Source organism: Misgurnus anguillicaudatus, chromosome 5 (assembly GCF_027580225.2).
Source record: "Misgurnus anguillicaudatus chromosome 5, ASM2758022v2, whole genome shotgun sequence".
In the NCBI taxonomy this organism is placed as follows: Eukaryota; Metazoa; Chordata; class Actinopteri; order Cypriniformes; family Cobitidae; genus Misgurnus; species Misgurnus anguillicaudatus.
This window is the reverse complement of record NC_073341.2, coordinates 38,118,933-38,144,074: the sequence shown is the minus strand read 5'-3', so window position 1 is coordinate 38,144,074 and position 25,142 is coordinate 38,118,933. Positions and strand designations below refer to the sequence as shown.

The following is a 25,142-nucleotide window of genomic DNA, read 5'->3' as shown; positions in this document are numbered from 1 at the left end:
ATGTCAACAATCCCCCAACTACTGCTGTTACTCTGTACACATTCTGTGCAGCGAGATCTTTAAAGCAACTTGGGTTTTGCAAATGTCGTCGTGCACGTTTACGGAGATGACAGAGACGTGAGAAACACAGAGGAGAGAAGGCAGAAAGATAAACAGCAGACTCAGGATTTGATAATAACCTACTGTACCATACATAAACAAATCCACCCGGTCATTAGAGAAGAGAGCTCGTCTACATTCCTGTGCTGTCAAGGAAAAAATAGGAATAGTATAGTAGGAAAGAAATAGTTTACCCGGTAAATAAGAATTGTGCATTAGTTTACTCAGCATCATTCCAAACATTTGATGTTCATCTGTACAACACTAAAAGAATCAAACAAAAAGTTTGTTTTTATTTACAATTGATGCATTCAACAGATGCTTAAATCTAAAGCAATTTAAAGTGCATTACAAGGTTTACCCATACGGTTAAAAAATACTTTTCTTTTTGCCAAAAATATGATAAATACATTTTGTAAAAAGTAAAGCTTAATTAAATATATTTTTGAATTAGAAAATATATATAATTGATATATTTTAGAATAAAAAATTTAATTCTAATTTTACAACCCATATAGCAAAAAATATATATTTTCCTGGCCAAAATATATAAGTTTGTATAAAATGCATAAGTATGTATAAAAAAAATTGCAGTTGAAAATATATTTAATTTTAATCTTTTCAAACTTTTACAGGATTGTAACAAAGTTTTTCTTTCAATGCGGTAAATATATATGCTTTTAAATATATTTATTTAAAGGGGCCATGGCATGAAAATCTGACTTTTTTGTTTTTGTTTTGTTTAAGTGCTATGATTGGGTCCCCAGTGCTTCTATCAACCTAGAAAATGTGAAAAAGATCAACCCAGTAACTTAGTTTTGGTAAACCATTCTCTACAAGCACATGAAAAAGTAGGTTGTTGAAATTTGGCTCTCCTTATAAGGAGCTCTTATTATAATAATATCACCCCTTAATCTGCACTATCCAACCACAGCACTGCCATTTAGTGCAGAAAAAAGCACAATTAAGTTTTAATTGCAACAAACAACCATCATTGTGATCAGTGTTTGAATTTCATCAGCTCATTTGCATTTCAAAGGACACGCCCAAAACCGCACATCTTTGCACACAAAGTGGCAATTTTAACATGCTATAATAAATTATCTATGTGGTATTTTGAGCTAAAACTTCACACATGTGCTCTGGGGACCCCAAATATTTACTTGACCTCTTAAAAATTTTTTGTGCCATGACCCCTTTAAAGGTGCAGTGTGTAAATTTTAGCGGCATCTTGTGGTGAGGTTGTGAATTGCAACCAACGGCTCAGTCCACTGCTCACCCCTCGCTTTTGAAACATACAGGGTTAGGTTAAACACACAGAGAAGCTACTGTTGCACAACCAGACAAACATGTCATCGTCGGAGACAACTTAGTAAAAAAAGTTTGTCCGTTAAGGGCTTCTGTAGAAACATTGCGGCACAAAATGGTGACTTCCAAGTAAGGGGACCCTTGATGTATGTAGATAAAAATGTCTCATTTTAAGGTAATAAACACATAATGGTTCATAATGACCACTGATAATTTAGTTTTGTAAGTTATTTTGCATTTCTGTCAAGATATCCTTCTCAAAATTACACACTGCCCCTTTAAAAATAAAATCAAAATATACCAAAAATGGCCAAAAAATATAAGTGTGAAAAAGACATGTTTGTAATCATAATCAATCACTTGCAAGCAACAAAACACCAAGTGAACTATAAACCTGATATATGAGGTCTACAGTCTTTATACAGGTAACCCGCTTGAAGTCAAAATAAACTTAAATGTGGTTACATGTCATTTTTGCCAAAATAACTTACGTCAACAGCGATTACAAGGTGTTTGGTTATTTTTGGGCCATAATGGACGTATATTTAATGTTTACTGACAGTGCAAATTTTACCTTATTTTAGCATAGAAAAGAGTTTAGATGTCTATTAGACAACTTTTAAATGCAAAATTGCTTGCTGGGACATGAAATCTAAATGGATTTGATTTGCTAACGTATGTATGGTCATATAGTGCATATAAATTTAAAATGTAGTAACCAACACACCTAAAACAACTCTCCTTTGTTAATGACTGTTCTTATGTTCAAATCTCTTCCCTTCAACCACCTGTCATCTCATTTAAGATCTCTTCTCAACAATCAATTCTCAACGCTGAAATAAAGTCCTGACTAAATTTCCATACAGGGTTCCCACACCTTAGTTAACTTTAAATTCAAGGACCTTTCAAAAACATTTCAAGTGAGAGCAAGGTTACATTGTGTTACCTTATAAGATACATTGTTACAGTTCCCTTTTGAGGGAACTCGCACTGCGTCGCTAAGGTGACACTTTGGGGACGCCTCCAGGGGTAAGTGCGTCTGAAGTGTCTATCAAATTCAACCAATGGTGAGGCTTAACGACAAAGACAAGGTGACACGAAAGCCAGGAAGTATATCGCTATCTGAAATATTGCCAAAGACAGCGTGACAGGGACGCAGAAAGTATGGCAAGCAAGACGCAGCGTCACGTTCCCTTCTCAGGGAACAACAGTTACATACGTAACCCGAGACGTTTTCATGTGTCAAACACAACTATGCAAAAAAGCATTTTGGTATGAATCAACATTCGCATACAGAAGATATAAGCATGCTTATATCTATACGTGTGCTTAAAAAGTCTAGAATGTTTATGATATTATTCTACACTACACAGGGAATATGGATTTTTTTTATCCAGAAAACTTCTTGCATAAAACAGATTCAAGCACTTTCAATTACATGTATCGTTGTATGTATTTTTTCAAAAACTTCCCAGAGCCTTAAACTTTTCCCCCCAGATTCACAAACTTTCAAGGACCTGTGGTAACCCTGTAAAGTAGGTGGTAATGAAAGGTACAGTTAGATTGTGAATGTTCACGTTGACCTTAAAACTCAAATGCTCCATTTTTAACGTTTGCTGGCTTTCAAATTCCCAGTTAAATAAAACATTCAAAAGATAATAAAAAGCATTTATTTAAATTCGCATATACATCACACACACAAAAACAAACTACATTACAGGACGCAAAACACTATTAAACCACACAACACAGTAAAATCAAGCCTGTACAGACACACAAACACAGTTTTAGTCTCAAATTAACTGGAAGGGGAGCACATGACCAAAGCACCAGCTGGTCCGAGTTGATGTTGATGTCTTCAGGAAGGTCTCCAGATGGTATAAAAACGATCTTCTCGGAAGGTATTTGGCACCAAACTGGCTAAAACATGTCAAATGTCACGTTTACACAAGAGGTGTAAAATTCCATTTAAAAACCCAGAGCATGTGTGAGTGGGCATGAATTTCTCTTGAAGTACTTGAATCAGATGAAGATAGCTCCTACATACACACAGACACCAAGTTTCTGTGGGCAGTTTAATGATCATTCCCAGTATGGAATGGGGTCTTTATGACAGCAGGGTGATGAGAGCATCCAGAAACTTTCCCCTGTCCTCCATCTTTAGCTCAATAACTGCAAAGAAAGAGTGAGAGAGAGCAAGAGACATTTAAAAGCAATTGACTCATGGCATATGGATATCTACCATATCTGGGTGTATGTGTAAAAACAAGTTTACTGCTATATCAAAATACGTACATACATAAATTTTTTACGTTTTAGTAAAAAAGCAACACCATTTAGATGGTGATATATATATATATATATATATATATATATATATATATATATATATATATATATATATATATATATATGGCAAGGAACCCTATTGGCTCAGTCAAATATATACAGTATATCCTGATTGTACTGTACGTAGTGAACGAAGGCATTCGGCTTTATATCGTTGCATGTGTCCGTGCTTTTTGCGCATACTACATTTACGTGACGGTGTGTTTTGGGGTCTGTCAGCGCTAAAGGTATTTGCCACCAATCTGACAGAAACCACGAAAAAACTCTCCAGATTCCCACGGATCGGATCATTTTAAACTGTTCACTGTGTTTACTTAAACCAAACCTGTATAATAAAATAAAACATCACAATTATATAAAGACATACTTTTATAAACACTGGATAAAGCAACATTATGGATAGTTGGATAGCATGACAATTAACAGGACTAGTGTGTAATTTGCTAAACTCCATCTAAAACTATTAGATGTTTTGTATATGACTGTTTTGTATTTGAATTTTCCTTTCAGAAGACCCTTTTCTTTCTCCATTTATGTTTGCTGCTGCATCATTTGCGACCCGTGCAAATTGAGTCAGAATGAACAAATTTTCAAAAATGAGTTCTTTATATTTTGACATTCTCTATTAAAAAAAAAACCCTTCAAAACAATGCATGATTTGTTGGAATCTGACACAAATACCAAAAAATACCACATCCATACCTTAAAATCACTGTTAAAACTAATAGATTTGGCACACTCAAAGCAAAAACAATATCAATGTGTGCATGTTAAACTTTTATTTCTTTTATTGTTTGATTGACATTGAGACAAAATACGCGCAAGTGGATGGAGACGCATCTTTGCAGTGGATTAAGCATTTACTGTAGGACGGTACACAACTCAGAAAACGTACAAATAAACATCATTTTAGATGTTTAATAACCTTTAGAGCATTGCAACAGTTTAATGTACTTATTTTTATGAAACCCTCCAACTCATTTAGACAGCACGGGTCACATTTACTATGTAAGGCTGCGTCCTAATATATCCAACTATGGGCTGGACCAAGGGTTAAACAGAAATTGTGCGTTGCGTTAATCGCCCTAGTTTTTATAAATGCCAAAACACTAACAGTCTATGAGTTCATAGTAATTGAAAAAACAAAACATGGAATTTGTATAAATATAAAAAACACAATAAATTTAAAGATCATAAACATCTGGAAAAAGAAACAAAGTCTTGTAATTTAAAATTATACTTATCCTCCTTAAATATTTTTTTATTTGTCATTTACTATTTACTAATGTTGGTCCCTTATATCAGGGGTTTTCAAAAGGGTCCAAGGATACCCAGAAGGAACTCAGGGGTCCCCAGAAAATTTCAATGAAAAATTACAAAGCAAAATTAAAAAAAAAAATATTGCGAAATATGCTGTTTTTATAATATCAAAACGACTATTTATCGAACAGTTTTTAAATGTTTTTATACAAAAAAATATATATAAACGGATATACATTTTAAGTTGGAGGTCCCTTGCATAAGGTTCATAATATTTGGGGGTACCAAGTTGTCATCATAAAGTTTGAAATCATTTTAATCATTTTTGATTTTCAAATTCAATGTTTGATTCAAACAATTACAAAAACAAGATAATCTAGATAAAACAATTAATGTGCGATTAAAATATAAATGGCATGTGTTTGTAAGGCACTGCTTTTACACGTGTATCCAATTGTAACACTTGCTAGATAAAAAAGTCAAATAAAAGGCACAGAGTTATCGTGTAATATAATCGTGATTATGACTTTTACCAAAATAATCGTGCTGTAATTGAGCACTACTTATGTGATCTTGAATCATTGTTAATAAAATGCAAGCTCATGGACAGCAGACAGATGACTGCACTTCTGCCACCTAGTGGTCTGTTTGAAATTATCACCCATGACTGTATATGTGCAGTAACTTACTGGATGTGTCGAAATGATCATGTAGAGTTCTGGAGCTGGTGCTCTCAGCGGCCTTCTCAAAAGCCCTACCGAAGAAACTAGAGACAAAAACGCTCATGTAAACACAGACTGAAGATTTATCATTCATTACAGTAGTAAAGAGGTCAGCGCATAAAAAACTCCAATCACTTTTTCTTGTCGGACGTCTCTGACTCCGGTGGGATTCCCAGGACGATCAGGGTGCCCTTCTCCACATCCAGTGGTGCAGCCATAATCAACGGCAAGATCTTACAGCGTTTATTCCTCGTCTACAAAAAACAAACGCAACAAACCCTCACATTATATTTATCGTCATAATGCAACTTCAAGAAATATTTAAATGAACATATTTTGTCAATAACTTATGTACTTACAGAGCAGACAAAAGCTTTAAGCAGATATTTACAGAGCAGCGTTAAAGCCATAGGTTTGGAAAACAACTTTACGTCCGGCGTTCCCTGAAGAGAGAAATAAAACACAAATCTTCAGAGCATCATATTGGATTTGGTTATTAGTGCTGAGCATATTTGGGGTTGATATACCAACAATGCAAGCTTTAGAGGATGATTAATGAATAGTGATTCAAATTGTGGTTACTGTTTGGCTTTGATTAGACTTTAGCACGATTTATTGGAATTCAATGATGGTTTCTTTGTCCATTTTTGGAGTCTGTGTTGAGTTGTTTCTCCAAATATAAAGACTTGTGTTCATCTTTAAAATTCATGTGCTGTATATAGTCAGTGCAATCGTACGATCATGTAAGCTATACAGATTTTAAATTCAGACCTCCATTAGGTGACAGTAGAGGAAGGGTCCCTGTGACAATATGAGGTTTGTGCAGATACAGCTCGCAACGGTCTGCTGAATTGCCTTTAACTTCTTCTTGGCCAGATCAATGCCTTGATGTAGCCGTTCCAGGTTACTTCTACAGATCAGGAAAAGGGTACAATCCTAAATTTAAAATGCTAAAGAGTTACAATGCAAATTCTGTCAGTGCTCCTGTAGCTCATTTAACAGATCGTTGAGTTAGCAATGCAAGTCATACTTGTAGGTTCGATCCCCACCTATACAAAAAAAAAAAACGCTAGTTTTCTGATTCTCCATGAGCGTGAGCCTAGTAGACTCGTATCATACCTGGACAGGCAGTCGAGAGCTTTGATGAAGTTGTCAGTTGATGTTTCGTCCTTCTCCACGTTCTCCAGAAGGGCGCCAGCAGCGTGAACCACATCACTGGCCAGGAAGCGATTCTTAAAGCCAAAGTGAACGCCGAATGTCTGGACACGAATGTCTTTCATGCTGAAGATAAATAAATGATTTAACACATTTGTAAAAAAAATAAATAAAAAAATAAATGAAATGTTTACGTGACTCTCTCTTACCCAAACTTATTGGCCGATTCCTCGATGACCTCACGCAGGTTCTCTTTGATCGTCATGTCCATGGAGTTAAACTTTTGTCGCACTTGTTTAAGTGGAAGACTGGAAGAGAAACATTTATTAAAAATCTGATCATTTAAGCCTGATCAGATGAATGACACTGCAAAATAGCTTTAGTAAAACAATTGAATAGATACAGTAATGAATAGTTATATACAATTAATGAATTATACATTTTTAGTAGACAATTGCTTAACGCACATCTATATTTCAACAGTGCCTTTATTAATTTATTTTGTTAAAGGAATAGTCTACTCATTTTCAATATTAAAATATGTTATTACCTTAACTAAGAATTGTTGATACATCCCTCTATCATCTGTGTGCGTGCACGTAAGAGCTGGAGCACGCTGCGACGCTTCGATAGCATTTAGCTTAGCCCCATTCATTCAATGGTACCATTTAGAGATAAAGTTAGAAGTGACCAAACACATCAACGTTTTTCCTATTTAAGACGAGTAGTTATACGAGCAAGTTTGGTGGTACAAAATAAAACGTAGCGCTTTTCTAAGCGGATTTAAAAGAGGAACTATATTTTATGGCGTAATAGCACTTTTGGGAGTACTTCGACTCGCCGCAGTAACACCCTCCCTCTCCCATTATGAGAGTGAGAAGGGGAGCGGACTTTTCAGGCGAGTCGAAGTACTCCCAAAAGTGCTATTACGCCATAAAATATAGTTCCTCTTTTAAATCCGCTTAGAAAAGCGCTACGTTTTATTTTGTACCACCAAACTTGCTCGCACAACTACTCGTCCCAAACAGGAAAAACGCCGATGTGTCCGGTCACCTCCAACCCCATCTCCAAATGGCACCATTGAATGAATGGGGCCAAGCCAAATGCTATCGAAGCGCCGCAGCACGCTCCAGCGCCCACATGCACGCACACAGATGACAGAGGGATGCATCAACAACCCTCAGTCAAGGCAATAACACACTCCAATATTGAAAATGAGTAGACTATTCCTTTAAAGCTACAATACCCAAGTTTTTTGTGATAAAATATCCAAAAACCACTTGCAAATATGGATATTTTTCTTACACAATCGCAACGATTACCCGCAGAAAACCTGTATTAACCCCTTGGAGCCGTATGGATTACTTCTGTGAAGGATGAATTAACTTTTTCTATTTGGCTAGAGTATCCCTCTATATTAGTTCTCTTTTTATCACCTCTCAAATATGGGTAGGTTTCTTCAAAAACACCAAAAAGCTGAGATAATTCACTTTTTGTGAGGATTCAGAGCAATCCTCAAAACATACACCTGCTTGCCCTAGGGCGATACTCCTGGGTTTTATAAGTTGCGGTATTGCGGAAAGCTAGAAATACTCGTCATTGGCAGGAAAGCGTTTTCTCTTAATTGACGGGTTAACTCATCAATGGCGGCGAAAGAGTTAACACCTTGACACCACCAAAGAACTACTACTTATGTACCACATTACTTTAAGTACAAGAAAGCTGCTTACATCAACAAATGAGCTAATATCTTTTAAGGAAATAGAAGACTGGTGTGCTCACCCCATATCTGCTAGGAACTCTTGAAGTTTCTTTTGACCATTAATGGACCAGAGTTTAAAGTTGCAAGAGGTGTAACAAGAGTTACAAATGCTCTCATACAGAGACCAGTGCTGGTACAACACCAACCTCAGACTAACGGACGGACCCGGTCAAGGCTTAAACATACTAAATACAAGTATTACAACATTGTAGTAGGTACAAACTATTTTTTTTTGACAAAGCTGTATGTAGTATGCATAACATGTGCAGTAAAGGGATCATGTTATATGAAATAAAAGCAAATAAAAAATAAATTGGGCGATGCTGAAAAGTGTGTGATGTGATAACTTTCTAAAAACGTGATATAGGATAGAGTTAATATTTTAAGTTTGTTACAATCACATTAAATTGCAATATTTTTTAAAAAAGCTTAAGCAACATACAGGTTTCACATTCCTTCTGGGAAAAAATAATCAACAATCTCCTTGTCTCACCAATCTGCTATCTGCATTATAATCATTCAGCTTTTGCAAACCATCGCGACATGCATATTGCAGCATGCACATTTGCGATACTTCGGTACATCTTGCAGCCCTAATGTATTGTGTTTATTTTATCCTCTTTAAGACTTGTTGTTATTTGATCAGACAAACTTGTTATAAATGAAACACATTATTGCATGAAAAATGTATCGCATGCAGCTTCACGTGTCGCATATTTTTATAGTTATTTTAACTGTAACGCAACCATCAACTGCAGACAACACATGCAACAACAACGCTTTAAGGATACTCGTATTCAAAAGAGATCCTCATACAGTCGATGGAGAGCGAGTTCTCCTCATCCTCATTTCTGTGGTTGTGACGGGACACATGACGCTGAAGAGTAGCGATATCTGTCACATACTTCATACTACATGACAAACACACATACAACTGGTGTTACATCACACAGGATTAAATGTTACTGGAAAGTCTGATACATTTTGAGAAAAGTATGAGATTCTTACTGTGGTATTTTATCATGAACCCACTGATCAGTCAGACCAATAACACTCCACCTGTCAATCAAACAGTCAAAGCTTATTTTAAAACACACGCACATGTCATTACTGTAACTATTAGAGTTAAAAAAAAGGATGAGGCTCACCACAGCATGTCTTTGGTGTCTTTAGACATGACCCAGGCCAGTTCGAACATCAGCAGTGCTGCCTATACAGAAAAAACAAAACATCACCCATCACAGACACTAAACAATTATATTCATTTTATAGTAAACGAGAGTGCGTTTAAAGGGCACCTAGTATGCAAAATCCAATTTTGGACAGAAATGTGTTGGTAGTTGGCAACAAAAATATCTACTCACTTCTTTTCATTAGACAGTTTTGATTCTCTTGTTAATGTGACATCACAATGATAAAGCCCCACCCACAGCCACTGACTGACAGTCCTGCATTACCATAGCTTCCACCCTCAGCGCGTCTCTCAATAGTGAGATACTATTGTCTCAGACTGTATTCACAGAAATCAAATATATTTTTAAGCAAAAGTGCTTACTGTCTGATGGTAAGGGAGTGAGAAGCAGCAGCTCATTTGCATTTAAAGGTACAGGCATGTTTTTGCTCTCACCCAAATAAGGGCATTTTGGAAATTCTATAATAAATTATCTGTAGGGCATTTTAAGCTAAAACTTCACATACACATTCTGGGCACACTTGTGACATGTAAAAATGGGCATAACAGATGCCCTTTAATAAGCTTTTCCAAAGAAAAAATAAATACTGAGATATAATAATGGAAATAATATGTCAAGTCCACTTTGACTTACTGATGTTCCATGAAACTCATACTGCTCGTAGTCAAACAGAATCTCTCTCCTGCAAACATACAGAGACTCTTTAGTATTTATTATACGCAAAATACTGAATACATGAAAATACTGGTCATGTTATTACAGAATGAAAATTATGAAATGTGTTCATAAACCACCTGCGAGCTTCCCATTCACGCCTGGCTCGCTGACGCTCAATTCTTCTCTCCAAAGCCCCCTGAAACAATAAACAAGCATTAAAAAGAGAAAATATTAAACTCAGTGACTCAACATGTGTGTGAAATAAAATCATACTTCATCAAAACGCCTCCGTTTCCCAGAAGGCTCTGCGCTTCCATCGCTCTCATTTCCAGAATCCTCTCCATCGCCTTCTTCATCGTCCTCATCATCGCGGAAGATGTCATCATAAGACGGGACTCCAAGATCATCATCTTGTTTTATCAAAAGCTTAATCTGATGATGACCAACGCAAGGGTATTTTAATTTTACAGGTCATTCGGCAACAACAGCATATTTGTAATAGGACACAGCACAAATAAAGCCAATATGGACAACAACAACAAAAAATGGATGATTGAAATATACTCCAGTATTTTCTATTTTTTTTCTATTTGGATTAAAACGACATTTTTAAAGTGTGAATGCATGTTAGTACCTGAGTGTCATTGTAAACGTTGACTACATCTACAGGTCTATGTGTATCACAGATGAAGAAAACAGTGTCTTCTTCAGGCTGAAGCGTCTCCAGCAGGTCCACATTTGCCCCACAGTTTATCAGAACGAAATACTGATACTAGAAACATAAAAAAGACACAAATATAAATATTTGATTTTAATGTTCAATCGCAACAGCAATGCATACAGTGCATCTGTATAACACTGTGAATTCTTTTGTTGTACCTGCTCTTTATGCTCCAGAAAAGCAGTACCCAGGTCCTGCCATCCTGCGACAGGGATCAGTGTGTACTGGACGTGATCACAATGAAATAGAGCCTAGATTGAACCAACAGAGAAATAAAAATGGGTAAACTGATAGGTGGCATTATAAGATGGCCAATGGATAATAGCATTTTAATAATAAAAGCTAATAATATCTAATAAACAGGGTGACATATTACCAATGATATGTACATTCGTATAACCAATTTCTAGTGAAACCAGCTGATGTATCAGTCAATTATTGTATCTTATGTATTTATTATATCATCAATAGTCCATCACCTGGATGTTTCAGCACTTTAAAAGGGAAGTCTATATACACATATATACATCTACAGTACATGCAGATTAGAGACTAACCTGCAAAATTTTACAGGCACAAAGGGCATCAATATCTGCGGACACCAGCAGAGCCACTCTCTACATGTGAAAAAAGTCAAAATAAATATGTCAATATAAATCATATATATTACGGAAGCCTATAAAAGCTTTACAATGAAACGAAATAAATTCAGGTTCATCAGTTGTACATTACAAAGTAATACATGCATCATGGCACATACATATAAATGATATTTATTGATAATAACAATAGCATAGCATTAGCATTTTAGGTAAAAACAATAATATCGTTTAGCCCGAAAACGCTCCCAGCAACAACACACTAGCAAAAAACATTCAATACTCGCCTGATTAACGACGACATCATAAAATTCCTTTCGAATATCTGTAACAAACATATTAAAATATAAGCTTATAAACGTTAAACATATAAAACGACGACTACACCGTGAGCTCTCGCTGTAAAATACAGCAGTTGTTGTTTTAAACTCAGATTTCCGTGTTTGATCAGTGGCGCCAAAATTGCCCTTGTAGAAATAACCAATAGAATAACGAGTTACAGTGACAAGTAGCCTCGCTGTCCAATGGCGTTTGTGCAGAGGCGGAACTTCTCGTCGTCCTCTGTATAAATAAACGAAATTAAAATTGTTTTTTAGATTTTCGTATAAGTACGGGAAATTTACCTCACAGATAATAATAAAAATTATAATTATTAGGTATTTAAGCGTTTGTTTGCGATTAGGTCTGTACGCTACGCAAAACGGAGAGACACGATTGGCTAAAGCGTTTGTTGTGTCTTTACGTCACGTCCTGCACTAGCACCACTTCACAGTGAAAGGAAAGCTGTTGTTGAGTTGTTCAGTGTTGTTTTATTATTGCCGCGGTGCTGCTGTCAAGCATATAAACAACTAACATGGTGTGTAATCAATGTTAAATTATTGCTATATTTGAGTTTTAACATCATGTCTTTTATAGTTCATGTTTAAACTGGTTGTCTAATGCTAAGCTAAGAGGAGTAGATAGCTGCACTGTCATTGTTGGTAGAAATTGCCATGGATTGTTTACTTATTTGTATATTGTTGAATTTAAATAAGTCTATTCATCAGATTCTTCTATTTAATAGACATACAGAGAGGAATAACAAAAGCAGATGTTGTTTGTCTTATGGACACAATGATGACACAACAGTGACAAAATGCGATTTATTATTATTGTTGTTAATTCATCTTACAGTCTTGCCTAAATCTATTTAAATATTAAATCTGTCTGCCTGTCTATCTAACAGCTGGAAATACATAATAATGTATATTTAAAAAATGTTTTTTGTGTTCTGATTGTATTGCTCCATCAGTTCTCCTTCAACATGTTTGAGCCCCACGTGGGTCGGGTCTTCCAGAACCGTTTCTCCACACAGTACCGCTGTTACTCTGTGTCCATGCTGGCAGGGCCCAATGACCGCTCAGATGTGGAGAAAGGAGGAAAAAGTAGGTCGTGGTCTAAAGATGAAGGTTTTATCTATAAAAGCTATTTATTGATCAAAGCCAGTGCTTTAATTTAAGATATTTTGTGTCTTTTCAGTTATAATGCCTCCTTCTGCTCTGGACCAGCTCAGTAAGTCTGCTGTGTTATATTAAAGCTCACTTAAAAATGAAAATACTCACCCTCAAGTTGTTACAAAACTGTATGAATGTCTTTGTTTACAAATTACAATATTTTGAATCTTTTTGTAGTCAAGAAGTAGATCAAGGGCACCATTGACTTCCATAATACTACATAAGTCAATAGTGCCCCTGATTTATTTAGTTAATATAAAACAAACAGTGCTTTTGGGTAAAATTAACCAGTGAGTCTGTGGGTGGAGCTTTATCAGTGTGATGTCACATTTACAGGAGAATCAAAACAGCATGTCTAATGAGACTTCTCTGGTTTACAGGGGATTAAAAAAGGAGAGGGTGGATTATTTTTATCATATGGTTCACACACTGCCAACACACATTTATGTCCAAACACCTTGTAAAAGTAGATTTTGCATATAGGTGCCCTTTAAATATCTTAATTTGTATTCAGTGAAAGAAAGACATTTATACATTAAGTAAAGATGAAAGATTTTTTCATTTTTGGCTTAACTATAAATTAAAACATGAAAAATGTGATGATATATATTCCTGTATTTTTAATTGTCCATTTTCAGGTAGACTTAACATCACATACCCTATGCTGTTCAAACTCACCAACAAGAATTCAGACAGAATGACTCACTGTGGAGTTCTGGAGTTTGTGGCAGATGAAGGCATCTGTTATCTCCCCCACTGGGTATAAACCTTATTTATTAACCATAACCAGATTATTGACCAAAATCTTAAGGGTTCTTAAACATGAATAATGATTATGTTTGATTTTATCTCAGATGATGCAGAACTTGTTGTTGGAGGAGGGTGGTTTGGTCCAAGTGGAGAGCGTCAATCTCATGGTGGCCACATACTCCAAATTTCAGCCCCAGAGTCCAGACTTCCTTGATATCACAAACCCCAAAGCTGTGTAAGTCAAAACGACAGGGAAAAACATTTCTTAACGGCTCATATCTGAATATGTGCATATTAAGATTTTTTCTGATATTTGTTTTTTAAGGTTGGAAAATGCATTGAGGAATTTTGCCTGTTTGACCAAAGGAGATGTGATCGCGATCAACTATAATGAAAAAGTAAAAGTTATAAATTTACACACTGTAGTAATTTTCTTATTTTTATATTTCTCAATAACTTCTCATTCTATACTCATTATTTTTCAGATCTACGAATTACGGGTCATGGAGACCAAACCGGACAAGGCTGTGTCCATCATTGAGTGTGATATGAACGTAGGGCAATTTCTTTTCTACACTGTTTGCGTACCATCTTGTTGCATCTGTTCAGTATAATTACTGTTAACCCATTTTCATTTATTGTAACTTATTATCAACTATTTTGTTCCCATCAGGTGGACTTTGATGCTCCCCTTGGTTATAAAGAACCAGAGAGACACATGCCGCATCGTGAAGAACCAGCTGTATGTTTTGACTATAACCATTTATTTTTAACGAATTATATGTGATCCTGCTTGTAAAAACCCAGTATTTTTTTGTGATTTACTGTTTCCTACATAAATGTAGAAATGATGTACATGTGTGTACGGTATATTTTTTCTGACTCTGTTGCAGGAGGAGGAGACAGATCCCAGTAACTATGAGATGGACTTGGGCTTCCGAGTACGTCACACTTATAGTCAGATCAGATGATGTTATTTTGTTTTACGTTTATAGTGGTTATGAAATTAGATTTTATCTTGACACGTAACCCTTTTGAATAATACCTTAACGTCTCCACTGATTTCTCTCTACAGGCGTTTACAGGCTCTGGAAATCGTCTAGACGGAAAGAAAAAAGGCATTGAGCCCAGTCCAGCACCCATTGATCCTAATGACATCAAACGGTACCAGCTTTAGTTAAACCTTTATGACAGTTTGCCACAATTTAGCTTGTGCCTTTATCATATTTTTTTAATTTTTCTCCATGCAGTGGAATTCCAAACTATGATTTCAAAATGGGAAAGCTCACCTTCATTCGTAACTCAAGACAACAGCCACGCAGAACAGAGATGGTAAGTCATATGATAAGAGAAATGATTGGCATTTCAGTGGCAAGGGTTATAACATAGTCAGTTAAAATAGTAAATATCTTCCTGATTTTAATTGTATTTTTGTGTCCAGGATGAATCTGCCAGTAACTTCATTGCATTTTCTGGTGAAGGACAGTCTCTGCGAAAGAAAGGCCGAAAACCCTGAACACACATCACTAAACTTAAAAAATGTTTTTGAATTACCATGTAAAAAAAGTGAGATACTCAAGATGGACTGTTGTTTGATGACAAACACCTGGCTTTTCATATGGACCTTAAATTTATGGCATTTTTGAAAAGAAAAGTGTTATAAACGTTATTTTGCAACTGGCTTGACAGATTGCATCTCTTTCAAGGTTTTCAAGATCTTAGGAAATGACCAAACCCCTTCTCTTTATTATTTCTATGCATATTTCTTCAAATACTTTAAATAAAGATTACCCTACAATTTATCTGACTTTTCATTTTCAGTTTTTGCCATTCGTACATGTAAAGTGCTGTTATTGGAATAAAAACATACTTGTTTAAAGTCTTATTTCAGTTGGTTCACTCATTAATAAAGTGAAAGAATTCACTACAGAAATTTAAAGCTGCCAGATGATGTTTTTTGACATGGTAATAAAGACAATATTTATTAAGAATTTTTTCTTCTTTAGTTTTCAGTTAAAGAAATATAATATCCATAAGTCTAGCAGGTTTTTTGAGCTTTAAGTGCAAGCAACATTAAAACGGTTAACAATGCTATTACAACCGAACCTGTCCCAAACAAACAACTGGAACATTAACATAACAGTTGCAGAAAATGTGTTTAAAATTTTCAGTCTTGTCATTCATCGGACAAAAAAATAAACCAAAAGCAGACTTCTCTAGTCAAGAGTAAAATGTTGTTCCCCATTTTGATTTACGCCACAGCATTTTAAGATTCAGTGCTGCTTCATTGACCGGCTCATGTGTCAGCGCTGTACTTCCAGAAAGCAAGATCTCCGTCATCGCTGCAGGTTGCAAGAATTCCCGCCTCCTTTGGATTCCAGGCCACACAGTTGACATCCTGACTATGAGCTTTGGGCACGTGTGCAGACAGCAGAAAGATGGGCTCCTCGGGGTCAGCCGTGAGATCTTCTTCAAACACACGGACTCCATCATCACCACATGCTGTAGCCATTGCCCCGGTCATACGACACCTTAACATTAGAGTAAACATAAAAAAACAAAGCAATGGATTTTGTGTTGGATAAAACAATTGCATTTGGCAATTAAAGAGCACATATTATGCCTATTTTTATATTTTTATTAAGATGTAATATGTGCCCAGAATGTGTCTGTGAAGTTTCAGCCCAAAAGACCTTACTGATCATTATTATAGCGTGTCAAAAATTGTGAGGGAGCAAATAAAGAGCTGTTTTCACGTGTGTACCTTTGAATGCAAATGAGTTACAGCTCCCCACTCTCTTACCAACAGATAGTGAGCTCTTTTGGTTAAAATAGATCTGATTCAGAATACAATGTGAATACAATCTGGTACGATAGGGTCTTTAGCAGCATTAGCCCTACAACATGCTAACGAACACATTTAGAAAAGTGTCTGTGGGTGGGGATTTATCAGTGTGACATCACATTAACAAGAGAATCAAAACATGTCTAATAAGACTGCTTTGTTTTTTTGGGGGGGTTTAAAAAAGGAGAGGGTGGATTTTTTTTATTGTAGGGTGGTTGTGTTGTGCCAACACACATTTATGTCCAATATAATATGTAAAATATATGTGCCCTTTAAAGCAACATTGTTTAGGGCAGGCTGTCTGCTCTCTAAGCCTCAGCATTGGTCGACTACTATTAAAGACACGTTTGCACATACACAAAGAAATTTGTATATTCTTACCATGCGATATCATACACCGTTCTCCCATGGAATCCAGACAAAGTACAAACACACTTCCAGGACTCATCTACTGAACCTGCAACATTACCACCGATACAGATTACTTTCAAAAGAGGACTTCATCATCGTAAACCTGACAAAAGTCAATGTGCTTACCATCTCCAGATGTAGATTCCTTCCAGATCTTCACAGTTCGGTCATCACTACAAGAAGCCAATCTGTGTCCCTCAGGATCAAAGGCCAGACTCCAGACAGTTGACGCGTGTCCCTCTAATGTGGCTCTACACACCCAGTCGTCATCTTCTTCTTTATAAATACACACCTTGTTGTCGTAACTGGCCGAAGCAAGAAGCTGTAAAAGCAACGAGTTTCAGTCATTTTGTCAAGTTATGAAGATGGTTTAACATGCAGCTAAAAAAAAAGACGACTTATAGCTGCATCCCAATTTGAAGGCCTTTGACTGCATCACAGCAGCGCGACTGAAGGTTGGTAAGGTCGATGACTTCTTAAAATGCAGACTCAAAATGCATCTTTATTTCCCCATGCTGTAAAGAAGAAAACGAATTGATCCTTCACCGCCTCGGCTATCCCAAGAATCACTGCGTGTCCCCTTAAAATGTGCCCGTCACTGTTTTACTATTATAAATGATGTTGTGAATTGCAACAATAATTAATGCATGTTGCATTGTACTTCTGGACATTTTTAAGGTTGGTTCATTTGTTGGGGTAGTTTAATCTACAAAAATGTGTCATATTATCCAAAATAAAGCAAAAATTTCTATATTCATATTTGTCTTAAAAAGGTCGAAGCGACTTTGGTGTGTCCGACTTAACAGGTGTGGTGGCCAAAAACAGCAGGTGATGCAACAGACAGAAATAATACTCCATAAGCTAGAGAGTCTCATTTCGAAATTCGAATTGCTTTGTGAACTTCGGAGACTGTGTCCTTCAAAGACCGAGTCCTTGCCTTCAAAGTCCGTGCCCTTCGCACTGGGATGCAGCTAATAATAGTTGTCAGTATGAGAACATCAGGTACCTTATGTAATAAATATCGATAAATAAAGACACATAAAGCTTGTACCTCCTGTGTCGGGTGCCAAACAACATGCTTCACGTCCTGTGTGTGTGAATTCACGACACTTACACACTCATACTCGTCCTCTTCATCCACTGAAAGAAAAAAAAAGATGCTGGTCACACTATATTACAAAAATCTTCTTGTCTATGTCATTCACCTTTCCTAGCCTCAACTCTTTAGACCTATTTGTAAACCTGGCTTTGTAAACTGCACTTTATATTTGCTAATTAACTAACTAAATAAATTCAAATGTAACTGAATAAATCACCATTATATCTTATTTTGTGTTTGATGAAATAAAGTTAAATGGGTTTACAGTTGCTCGAAGCATACGCACCTTCCCAGATCCACACACTTTTGTCTCGGCTGCAGGTGGCCAGTAAATTTCCAGATGGAGCCCAAGCCACACACTTGACCTCATTCTCATGGCCTTCCAACACTGTCAGGGACTGTAAACAAACACACACCACATGCATGTCAGATTGACAGAAAGTTTACATTTATGCATCTGCCAGATGTGTTTATCCAAATCGGCTTACAGTGCATCACAAGGTAGACGTTTTTACCAATATGCGTGTTTCCTGTTTACAAACCCACAACATTTTGTTCTGGTAATACAATGCTCTACCACCGAGCTAGTGGTCTGTAGTCAAAAATGAAGCAGTTGATGTAATAACAAACCTCAAAATCATCATTGGTCTTTTTCCAGATGCATGTAGTTGCATCAAAGCTGGCTGATGCCAGATATTTGCCGCAGGGAGACCAGGCCACCTTTCTGACCGTCCGCTGGTGTCCATCAGCCAGAACACACTTACACACCCAATTGTCACCTGAGACACAATCAGTTACACATCATCACATTTATACATAAATAATTTAATTCAGTTAGTTTAGTCTGAACAAGTTTAATTGTTGCATAACGTTATACATATTAAAGCTCTATGGTGGTAGCTGGTTCTGTGAGGGTGCAACATACCGTGGTCATTACCTATATACTATAGTACCAAGTTATTGCTATATTTATATGCAATGGACGTGACACTCCAAAGTATTTCATAAAATAAAAAATGTCCAAATAAAACGTCCATGAGATTATCACTTTAAGTTAAAACAAGTCCAGTTCAACTGGTAATACCATAGTACATTTACTTATTAAAACATGGTTGCATTTACAAGTCTAATCTTAAGGTGAATGTGTTAAACGTGTTGTGGTATATTTTACCTTCTTTGCCCCATACTCGTATCGCCCGATCCCCCCCACACGACGCCAGGAGCGTACCCGTGGGGTTCCACGCGACATACCAGCAGCGCGCGTCGGGGTGCGCACTCACCCTGTGCAGTAGCTCTAATGTGGACTTCATTTCAATATGACAGTGTGATATAAATAGTTATTTGACATATAATGCGCTGTCTGTACCACTTTCCTCTCTCCGATGTGCTTATCAGATCCTGTCAACTTCCTGTTGTCTTCTTCAGCGATTACTGATCACGATTCAAATGTCAACAGCGCCGCCATCAGGACCGCAACTAAAGTACACAGGAATACGACGAGAGAAAAAGAAGAAAATAAAATTAATGTAAAAAAACTAAAAAGTTTATATTATTGGGGATGGGTGGGTTTGAGGGACACCTTTCTGTTTTTGTTTTTGCCCCTATTGTATGCAAAATAAATAAAAAAAATAATAAATAATAATATTATAAGTAACTTTTAAACTTATAAAATAACTTTATATGTATACACATAGACAGTATAACATTACAGCATAATTAACAATTTCTTATTTCAAAAAAGGGCAACACCTGTACTATTATGGTATTTTTCTGTATGCGTAATTATTTTGTGGTAATACTAATTTAGGTTAAGGCTAATAATATGTTAGTGTTAATACTATTACTACTACTACTACTACTACAAATAATAATAATAATAATCAATAATAATCATCATTATCATCGTTTAAATAATAAACATGGGTTCTGCCTGTTCGGATTTCCTTGTTTTTCTCTCTGGTCATGAGTGCATTGTGAAAGGAAAGTACAGCATGACTTACAAAAATAGTTTCAATATTTTAGACAGCACATCATGTCTGTGCTTGAGGACAGACGTCATCAGTGAGGACCGCGCTGATTGGTTTAAACCGCCTCTCACCGGAAGCGGAAGGCAGCAGAACGATCGTTCTCTGTCTGATCGAGGAAGAGGACGCACTATTGTTTATGTTTTTCTCCGAAAATAATCAATGAAACACACAAAAATGCCTACAGTCTAACAGCATTCGGCGGGATAATACGAAACAACAAACATTACTTATTTGTTTTAGAGGACTGTTGTATATTTTAGTGTTTTTTTTTTAGGTTTCTGTTTGTGTTGTGAAGATTTGAGGCCAGTTGAAGTCACAAATGATCAGTTGTGATTAAATATCAACAAGAGGAGCTTCAGAAACAGCGAGCAGGTAATAAAATATTTAAATATTATCATACTCATGTTGTTACTATAGTTGTGGTCAATTCACTATGCTAATCTTTAGTTAAAAGTCTGTTCTGATTTACCGTTATTATAAAATAATTTGTAAAACTAGTTTAATCTAGTGTTATTTCAATTAATAAATACCATCAATATAAGTCAAATAACGAATAAGTATTTTTTAAACGTGTGTTTGTTTGTTTTAAGTCGTGATCATTGATAAATAGTTTGCAATAAGTCAACCATTCAATGTATTAGTTGTTTGTTGTGTTTTACAGATAATGTATCATTCAAGTTTGTATAAAGTGTCTCTCAATGATTCATCAATAATAATCAGTTAGTTCAATCCCCCTTTATCAAGTGGTTATCTTCATGATCAATCCCATTAAGCCCATAAGCCCACAAAGTCATTCCTAAACATGTATTATCGTCAGTCAGTCAGTATATATTTGTTTTTTATTTTTTTCAGCTGTAGTGCCCAGCAGAGATAAAACCCCAAAGCTGTCCACCCTCGCTCCGGTTACAGTTTAATTTAAGGTTTTTTTAGTTGGTTTATCATGTATGCACCACCGGGAAATGCTGTGCCCGGGAACCGAAGGCGACGACCTGGCACGGCTCTACCCAAACAGCCAGAGCGGAGTTTGGCGTCTGCGCTGCCCGGAGCTCTGTCCATCACGGCACTGTGTACGGCCCTAGCAGAACCAGCCTGGCTCCACGTTCACGGGGGAACCTGTCCCAAACAGGAGCTTGGTGTCGCAGACGTCTTGGGATATATAGATGAGAAACTTGTTGAGGATTAGTATGATGGATTAATGAATGGCTATACACGCATGCGCAGTGTAGGTGAAGATTTATAATGTATTACACCTGCTCATGTTGCACACTGCAATCACATTATAATAACAATAGGGCAGCAAGATAGAAGGCAATTGTCGCAATTGTGCATATCACTATGGTTTGCAATAACCGAATGATTTTAATACGTATAGTCTAGGTTTTGGGTTGATGCAGATAGCAGAGAGGCCATAATTAAATTAGATTTTATGAATTAAGATATTGTATATAGGGATGCACCGATAGGATTTTTTTGGGCCGATACCGATGCCGATTTAAACAGACAACTTCTGGCCGATACCGATGCCGATACCGATATTAAACACTTGTATACAATACTATACAGTTGGTCTATTAGCTAGTTTATTTCTGCATCAAATTATTTTTACTGAACATGGATTGGATCTAATTAACACTCAACTGACCAACATAATAAGAGAGGCACAAATAAAACAAATATAATAAGACAGCATGACAACCTTCAAAGGTGGTTTTTGGTATTCAGCATTTATTTGATAAACAAAATAACTCATTTTTTACATATAATGGATTTCTTTATGCAGTTAATTAATAAACAATCGGTATCGGCCTTTCTCGTGCTATTGCCGATATGCCGATGGTTTCAAATTCATCAAAAATCGGCCGATAGATATCGGTGGCGATACATCGGTGCATCACTAATTGTATATCACATTTTCTATGTGATAAGTTCATTTAGTAATGATGTTTTCTTAATTCTCTCCCACAGATTTTTGCATCAACTCTCAGTCCGTCCTGCTTTTGAGGGTCATTGCTGCTTTCTGTTTCTTGGGTATTCTGTGCAGCCTGACTGCATTTTTGCTGGATGTCTTTGGACCCAAACATCCAGCTCTGAAGATCACACGCAGATATGCCTTCGCTCACATCCTTACCGGTATGAGAGCGCTGAACTCAGCACTGAAAGCAGTCCCCATCTTTCCTTTAAACACCCTTTTTGGGTTCTAAATTGCATTATTACATACATTTCTTGGATCACCCATTAGCTCATTGGGTAGCACTGTTGCCTCAAAGCAAGAACGTTCGAGCTTTGGTTGTTTCTGGAGGTTCTTCCGGTGTCAGTGACTGTGTGGGTATAACGGGTACTCCAGAGTCCTCCCACAGTCCATAGACATGCATGCAGGGTTCCCACGGGTCCTTGAAATCCTTGAAAGTTTGTGAATCTGGTGGAAAAAATTCAGGGCCAAACTCAAGTTTTTGAAAATATACATACATAGATACAGGTCATTGAAAGTGCTTGAATCTATTTTATGCAAGAAGCTTTCTGGAAAAAAATCCATATAATTCCCTGTGGAGTGTAGGATAATATTATAAAATTTCTAGCGTTTTAACCACACGTTCGCTTTAAATGCTTATATCTTCTGTACACAAATGTTAATTCATACCAAAATGCTTTTTTACATAGTTGTGTTTGACACATGAAAACGTCTCGGGTTACGTATGTAACTGTTGTTTCCTGAGAAGGGAACGAGACGCTGCGTCTCCCTTGCCATACTTCCTTGTCCCTGTAATGCCGTTTTTGGCAATATTTCAGATAGCGATATACTTCCTGGCTTTCGCGTAACCCTGTCTTTGTCGTTAAGCCTCACCATTGGTTGAATTTGATATACACATTAAGACGCACTTACTCCTGGAGGCCTCCCCAAAGTGACACCGCAGTGAAAGGGAACTGTAACAATGTATCCTAAAAAGGTAACACGAATCACGATGTAACCTTGCTCTCACTTGAAATGTGTCCCCACATTTAGTCCTTGAATTTGAGGGAATTGGACCTGAAAATTTCTTGAAAGGTCCTTGAATTTGAAGTTAACTAAAGTGTGGGAACCTTGTGCATGAATTGGAGATGCTAAATTGTCCTTTCCCAACTTGTGTGTAGATTATCTGGTTCTCGTCATGTATATAAATATAAACCTAAATATCTTTATTATTTTTTGGATTCTAGTGCTCCAGTGTGCCACAGTCATCGGCTTCTGCTACTGGGCCTCTGAACTCATCTTGTCCCTGCAGCAACAGCACAAGAAATACCACGGTTCGCTCATCTACGTCACGTTCGCCATCAGCTTCTACCTGGTGGCTGGCGCCGGCGGAGCCTCTATTTTAGCCACGGCGGCCAACCTGCTTCGTCATTATCCCACCGAGGAGGAGGAGCAGGCCCTGGAACTCCTCTCAGAGATGGAGGACAGTAATGATGCATATCCAGTTGACTACGACATTGCCAACCAATTCCAGCCTCCACCTGCATACTCGCCCTGATCATCAACCTATACTGTTTCTTTACTCACACGCTTACCGCCACTCCTGTCCTCGCGTGCCACCATTGGCCTTCAGACAATGTACAGACTAAGAGACATACAGATTTTAGCCGCCCCTTTAAAGAAGTTATCTATATTCAGTATTCTGGATCACCTTCATTCACACAGAAATACATTTTTTTATTTGTCAGACAGAGCTTGTGCGCATGAGATTAAACAAAGTTTAAATTATGGCGTGCTTGTAGATTCCCAAATATCTTTGAAATCATCTCGAGGTAGTTTGCATGTATCTGGCAGCACAGATCTAGGAAACGTCATTTTGGCACGCACGCCTTATTATAAATGAAAGACTTGCGAAGCATCTAAGCATTGTGCTTGTTAAAGATGTGTTTACATACAGCCACTGTGGCAAACCAAACTAGGGGGATAATGGACGTCTCTTTATGTAATCATGTTGTTATTCATACATCAGTTTTGTTAACTTTCACTTTTCTTTTTAAATGCTACCCAACATTTTAGATGTATCAGAGCGCCGCCTATGACCTGCTGTGTAATATTTTTTAAAGCGGTCATTTGTGGATCATTATCAGTTTTATTTATTTCATCAGTAACCTAGCTTATATACCAACTTGTTGAACCCCCATCACATTGAAAAAGAAATATTTTTAAAGGCTTTTAGTTATGATAATTTTACTATAACGGTCGTTGAACATTTACAGATAAAACAATTTATTTATTATTTATTATAGGACTTTTGGTTTAAATGGTATAAAAAAAAACTAGCAAGCAAAGTTTGCGTCATTATATAATTTGTAAGCGTTAAGTTTTGCCAACATCACCTTAGGAGTTTGTTGTGTATTCATTGGATTTTGTCTGATTTAAGTGAATTGTGTTTGCTTGTAGATCTAGTGTGAGTGTGAATATCCAATTGACAGTCTTAACAAATTTGATCATGATTGTATATCCACGATTTACCCATCAATATTTTTGCTCTGATCTTTTATTATTTTTGATAAAGTCACTGCATGACATTTTTATATTTGTTTCACTTGTGTTGCATAAATGGACTCTGTGATTCAGATGTTCGGTTGGCTGATGTTTAGTAATCTGGTGATTTTGTGTTTTACGCTGTTTTCCTTTTCGTGTTTCATTTGAATTGCGTTTACTGACTTGTAAAAAGGTTTAAA

The 25,142-nt window shown here is 36.6% G+C and overlaps 4 protein-coding genes across 4 annotated transcripts; 2 read left to right on the top strand and 2 right to left on the bottom strand.

The window, feature by feature from the left end:
• Positions 1-3,061: 3,061 nt before the first annotated feature.
• On the bottom strand, positions 3,062-12,291 carry cdc45 (CDC45 cell division cycle 45 homolog (S. cerevisiae)). The gene is made up of 18 exons (XM_055168310.2): positions 12,113-12,291; positions 11,784-11,843; positions 11,385-11,477; positions 11,140-11,277; positions 10,779-10,937; positions 10,643-10,701; positions 10,482-10,530; positions 9,804-9,865; positions 9,664-9,714; positions 9,447-9,566; positions 8,676-8,807; positions 7,103-7,201; positions 6,858-7,019; positions 6,510-6,648; positions 6,098-6,181; positions 5,874-5,992; positions 5,706-5,782; positions 3,062-3,579 (listed from the first exon to the last, which is right to left on the bottom strand). The coding sequence occupies exons 1-18, from the start codon at positions 12,161-12,163 to the stop codon at positions 3,515-3,517; spliced, it is 1,719 nt and encodes a 572-aa protein (XP_055024285.1). The 5' UTR covers positions 12,164-12,291; the 3' UTR covers positions 3,062-3,514.
• Positions 12,292-12,522: 231 nt separating this feature from the next.
• On the top strand, positions 12,523-15,870 carry ufd1l (ubiquitin recognition factor in ER associated degradation 1). Its single transcript, XM_055168312.2, has 12 exons — positions 12,523-12,681; positions 13,117-13,249; positions 13,344-13,376; positions 13,957-14,078; positions 14,173-14,303; positions 14,394-14,466; positions 14,554-14,622; positions 14,742-14,810; positions 14,962-15,009; positions 15,144-15,232; positions 15,319-15,400; positions 15,510-15,870. The coding sequence occupies exons 1-12, from the start codon at positions 12,679-12,681 to the stop codon at positions 15,582-15,584; spliced, it is 927 nt and encodes a 308-aa protein (XP_055024287.1). The 5' UTR covers positions 12,523-12,678; the 3' UTR covers positions 15,585-15,870.
• Positions 15,871-16,021: 151 nt separating this feature from the next.
• On the bottom strand, positions 16,022-19,873 carry ciao1 (cytosolic iron-sulfur assembly component 1). The gene is made up of 7 exons (XM_055168311.2): positions 19,595-19,873; positions 19,054-19,202; positions 18,710-18,821; positions 18,376-18,464; positions 17,451-17,646; positions 17,295-17,370; positions 16,022-16,599 (listed from the first exon to the last, which is right to left on the bottom strand). The coding sequence occupies exons 1-7, from the start codon at positions 19,731-19,733 to the stop codon at positions 16,365-16,367; spliced, it is 996 nt and encodes a 331-aa protein (XP_055024286.1). The 5' UTR covers positions 19,734-19,873; the 3' UTR covers positions 16,022-16,364.
• A 641-nt stretch (positions 19,874-20,514) lies between these two features.
• Positions 20,515-24,992, top strand: tmem127 (transmembrane protein 127). The gene is made up of 4 exons (XM_073868133.1): positions 20,515-20,822; positions 21,303-21,631; positions 22,419-22,580; positions 23,646-24,992. The coding sequence occupies exons 2-4, from the start codon at positions 21,391-21,393 to the stop codon at positions 23,954-23,956; spliced, it is 714 nt and encodes a 237-aa protein (XP_073724234.1). The 5' UTR covers positions 20,515-20,822; positions 21,303-21,390; the 3' UTR covers positions 23,957-24,992.
• The last annotated feature ends 150 nt before the right edge of the window (positions 24,993-25,142 follow it).

Bases quoted from the DNA above. Each gene is read 5' to 3' on its own strand.
- cdc45 (XM_055168310.2), bottom strand. From the start codon at position 12,163: ATGTTTGTTACAGATATTCGAAAGGAATTTTATGATGTCGTCGTTAAT. The intron at 11,478-11,783 runs GTTAGTCTCTAA...GGTTCAATCTAG, and splicing joins GTGCCTGTAAAATTTTGCAG to GCTCTATTTCATTGTGATCA. The intron at 9,866-10,481 runs GTAAGTCAAAGT...TTTTCTGTATAG, and splicing joins ATGAGTTTCATGGAACATCA to GCAGCACTGCTGATGTTCGA.
- ufd1l (XM_055168312.2), top strand. The intron at 14,079-14,172 runs GTATAAACCTTA...ATTTTATCTCAG, and splicing joins TCTGTTATCTCCCCCACTGG to ATGATGCAGAACTTGTTGTT. The intron at 14,811-14,961 runs GTATGTTTTGAC...ACTCTGTTGCAG, and splicing joins CGCATCGTGAAGAACCAGCT to GAGGAGGAGACAGATCCCAG.
- ciao1 (XM_055168311.2), bottom strand. From the start codon at position 19,733: ATGAAGTCCACATTAGAGCTACTGCACAGGGTGAGTGCGCACCCCGAC. The intron at 18,822-19,053 runs GTTTGTTATTAC...GTTTGTTTACAG, and splicing joins AGACCAATGATGATTTTGAG to TCCCTGACAGTGTTGGAAGG. The intron at 18,465-18,709 runs GTGCGTATGCTT...TTTTTCTTTCAG, and splicing joins AAGTGTGTGGATCTGGGAAG to TGGATGAAGAGGACGAGTAT.
- tmem127 (XM_073868133.1), top strand. From the start codon at position 21,391: ATGTATGCACCACCGGGAAATGCTGTGCCCGGGAACCGAAGGCGACGA. The intron at 21,632-22,418 runs AGTATGATGGAT...CTCCCACAGATT, and splicing joins TGAGAAACTTGTTGAGGATT to TTTGCATCAACTCTCAGTCC. The intron at 22,581-23,645 runs GTATGAGAGCGC...TTTGGATTCTAG, and splicing joins CTTCGCTCACATCCTTACCG to TGCTCCAGTGTGCCACAGTC.